At 27.9% G+C, this 4,423-nt stretch overlaps 1 protein-coding gene across 1 annotated transcript; it reads right to left on the reverse strand.

Moving 5' to 3' along the window:
- Window positions 1–6: 6 nt before the first annotated feature.
- On the reverse strand, window positions 7–3,110 carry LOC107877809. The gene is made up of 3 exons (XM_016724550.2): window positions 2,984–3,110; window positions 2,024–2,104; window positions 7–557 (listed from the first exon to the last, which is right to left on the reverse strand). Exon 3 carries the CDS (start codon window positions 555–557, stop codon window positions 120–122), a length of 438 nt encoding a protein of 145 aa, XP_016580036.1. The 5' UTR covers window positions 2,024–2,104; window positions 2,984–3,110; the 3' UTR covers window positions 7–119.
- Between the last annotated feature and the right edge of the window lie 1,313 nt (window positions 3,111–4,423).

Consider the following 4,423-nt stretch of genomic DNA (forward strand, 5'->3'; position numbering starts at 1 on the left):
ATAAAATTCATGCCCTCTTGAGAAATAGAATAATCTGACTTAATACTTAGTAACCGAACGACGACAAATAACTTCGAATACACTGATCCTTCATACAGTGGATGACCAGCTTTCTTTAACTATTCATAAAAGTGCTTAGCCTCATCATTTGGTTCATTTTGAGCCCTTGAATGTGTCCCAAAAGAATCCCTAACCATCTCACTATATCGTGAACTTTCAACATTATTCTCTCTTATTGGACTTTCAATATAATTCTGAAAAGCAAAATTATTAATAGCTCTACTCTCTCCATGAGCTATCCATACAGTACAATTCAACATAAAACCATTCTTATAAAGATGTAATGTAACAAGCTGTAATGTAACAACATCTGGACTCAATAACTTGCAACACTTGCATTTCCAACAAGGACACCTAATTGTCCCTCCAGTAAGAAAAGCATTACGTGTCATTGCTTTAGAAATAAATTCAGCTACCCCATCTTTATATTCCTCTCTCAACCCCACACGGTTACGATAAGTTCTATTATACATCCATGTATGATCTTCATTTTCCATCTACACAAGAATGAGAACAATAACAATAAAGAAGAGAAACAAAAATAAGAGAACCAAAAAATAACAAGAGAAAAAACACCAACAATCGTTTTCATACATTTTAGGGCTTAAAGGACCATTAGTTTTCAATGCTTCACTTAGTTTCAATAGTTATTTATGAAATTTTTTCAACATTTATTGTTCTACCACATGTGGTCTCTTTTGTATATAGTAATTAATTAATTTATTTACAAAAGTGACCACATGTGGTCGCGTTTGTTTAAATTAATTAAATATTTTAATTAAACATTTTCAAGTCACTTATTCAATTCTCAAGTGACCACACTTAACTAAATTCAAAACACAAGTTCACATTCCAAGTACCTACACTTAAATATTTTAAGTCACTAATTCACTTCTCAAGTGACCACACTTAACTATATTAACACAAGTTCACCTTTCAAGTACCTACACTTAAACATTTTCAAGTCACTAACTCACTTCTCAAGTGACCACACTTTACGAAATTCAAAACACAAGTTCACATTTCAATTACCTACACTTAAACATTTTCAAGTCACTAATTCACTTCTCAAGTGACCACACTTAACTATATTCAAAACACAAGTTCATCTTTCAAGTAACTAAGTTAAAACCACAAGTCACTTATTCACTTCTCAAGTGACCACACTTAACTATATTCAAAACACAAGTTCACTTTTCAAGTAACTACACTTAAACATTTTCGAGTCACTAATTCACTTATAGTGACCACACTTTACTAAATTCAAAACATAAGTTCACAATTCAAGTACCTACATTTAAACATTTTCAATTCACTTATCAAGTGACCACAAGTGACCACACTTAACTAAAATCAAAACACAAGTTCACATTTCAAGTACCTACACTTAAACATTTTCAAGTCACTAATTCACTTATCAAGCGTCCACACTTAACTAAATATTTTCAAGTAACTAATTCACTTCTCAAGTGACCACACTTAACTATATTCAAAACACAAGTTCATCTTTCAATAAACTAAGTTCAAAACACAAATTCACCTTTCAAGTAACTAAATTTAAAACACAAGTCACTAATTCACTTCTCAAGTTACCACACTTACCTAAATTCAAAACACAAGTTCACCTTTCAAGTAACTAAGTTGAAAACAAAAGTCACTAATTTACTTCTCAAGTGACCACACTTAACTAAATTCAAAACAAAAGTTCACATTTCAAGTAACTACACTTAAACATTTTCAAGTCGCTACACTTAATCACTTTCAAGTAACTAATTCATTTATAGCATAAGTCAAATAATTCAAGTTTAATAAAGTAAATAAGTAGAGGCGTCGTATGTACCTCTCACACCATATAATCATCACAAAATTCCTATGGCTTTCAAAGCCTTCTACAGCAAACAATCTCACCTTAACACTACATTTAAAGACTTCATTATAAGAAAATAGAGAGAAATCAACTTACCTTTGCTTGGTCTAAATTGAAGAGAAAGAGACAAGCGGTCACCAAAAAATAGCAAAGCAATCCTTTTTCTGAATTCAGATTCTGTCAAAAACAACATAAAATTACTTTCTCACGTATGAAACTTTAAAAAGCATCTCAGAGTTCACGTATGAAACTTTAAAAAACATGGACATTTTAAAGCATTGTCTTCCTTATCATATGTCCTACATGTTCACAAATCTAATGAATTTTGCCTCCTCTATGAATGACTACTTACAACTTCGATAATTACAAATTCATACCACAAAGTTATGGTTGGAAAGAAACTTTCAGCTATTTATATAGCATGAGTATCATGTTTTTCCCATTAGAATGCAGCAATCCTGACTCATTTAAAAAGGATTTACACCACCATCGTGCTACATAAAAGTAAGGTATCTACGTGTATGAATGAAGCAACCATGATATTATGGCTTCGACAAAATTCAATAATTTTAGCTCAACCATATATTTATGAAAAAAAAAATCATTTTATATGTACAAATAATCTTTTCTCTAGCATTAGAATAATTATATGTCGATAAAGTGACTAATTGAAACTTCTGTTATAAAATTTTCAAAGTAATTGGAATATGTTCCAAAACAAACAATTGAAGCAAGCATGAATTTGACTGTTGTCGCAGCTGAGATGTGGTCGTCCCAAGTCCAACCCCAATTTTTTTCTTAAAAAAGACCAATAATCAACTAAACAACCATATAAGCAAAATGCAAGAAATAATTAACCAATCTTGACCAAGACTAAATTTTAGCTCAAACACACAATTAGTCGAAAATCTATACAAGAAAAAACAATAAAGGCAGCAACTTTACAAGCTTTTTCTTACTAAGTTGTTGATTCAAGAATTTGGAGTTAGAGCTAATAGGGGGATTGTTATTGTAGTGGGTGTGGGGATGGGTAGGTAGGGGAGTGGAAGAGCAAACCTGTAAGTGAAAAAAACACAAGGTGCGGCCATTAATGTAGAGATCTTTAAGGTTGTTTTTGAGCAGAGAACAAACAGCTAGATGTATAATATTTTTTTCTTCAAAGAAATGGGACACTGATGTCGTAACTGCTCAGATGTCACCGGAGAGAGGTCGGGTCGTCACCGCTTAGATGTGTGATGCAGGTATTTTAATTGTGAGGTGATGTTAGGGTAATTACAATTGAAAAAGGGTTATTTAAAAGGGTTGGGTCGGGTCAATGATCAGGTATCACAAAATTATTGATAAAAGTAATTGCAAGTGTTTGATTTATTTTTTACAAAAGTTACTAACGGAAAACAATCACTTCTGCTCGACTTTTATTAAAAAAAAATTAAAATTTCAATAAATTATAAAATATTTATAATAACGTTCAAATAATTTAAATTTAAATAAATTATATACCTCATAATACAGCGTGTTAGTCGGACAAATTATCGATTAATTAACTTACATTATTACAACTTCAACAATATATAAATTGGGAAAGTTTTGATATGTTTAATTTATATTTTATATAAATTATTTAATAATTAAATATAAAATTCAGACTACTTCAATTGGAAAGAAATTTAATATATTTAATTATTTATTTGTTTCGACTACATCAGTTGGTTTGATATTTAATATAATTAAATTATACATTTAAATTAATTATTTATAAAAGTTCCGACTACAACAGTCAGAAATTTTTTTATTATATTTAATTATTTAATATTTTTAACTACATCAGTCGATTATATATTTAATATAATTTAATTATATATTTAAATTAATTAATATAATTTAATTATATATTTAAATTAATTAATACAATGTGAAAGACTACCGTGTAACTTATATTTTATATAATTATTTATTTAATAATTAAATATAATGTTCCAACCACTACAGTTAGGTACAAATTAAATATATTTAATTATTTAATATTTTCGACTACAGTAGTCGGATACATTTAATATATTTACAGAGCAATTTTTTTGTAATGTATTTAGTAAAATATTTATTTAATTATTACAATTTCCGACACAATTGTCGGAAATATAATTAATAATATATTTAATTAATTATTAATTTTCTGTATAAGAGTATGATTATATATTTAGTCATATATTTATTTAGTTATTAGTATTTTCGACTACAGTGGTCGAAAATATATCTTTAATAATTTATTTAAATAATTATTTAATTTTCGTATAGGGGACTGATTATATATTTAGTAATATATTTTATTTAATTATTTATATTTTTGACTACAATGGTCAGAAATATATATTTAATAATTTATTTAAATAATTATTTAATTTTAGTAAGAGGGTCTAATTATATATTTAATAATGTATTTATTTAATTATTTATATTTCCGACTACAGTAGTCGGAATATATATTTTTCAAAATTT

Source organism: Capsicum annuum, chromosome 7, assembly GCF_002878395.1.
Source record: "Capsicum annuum cultivar UCD-10X-F1 chromosome 7, UCD10Xv1.1, whole genome shotgun sequence".
In the NCBI taxonomy this organism is placed as follows: domain Eukaryota; kingdom Viridiplantae; phylum Streptophyta; class Magnoliopsida; order Solanales; family Solanaceae; genus Capsicum; species Capsicum annuum.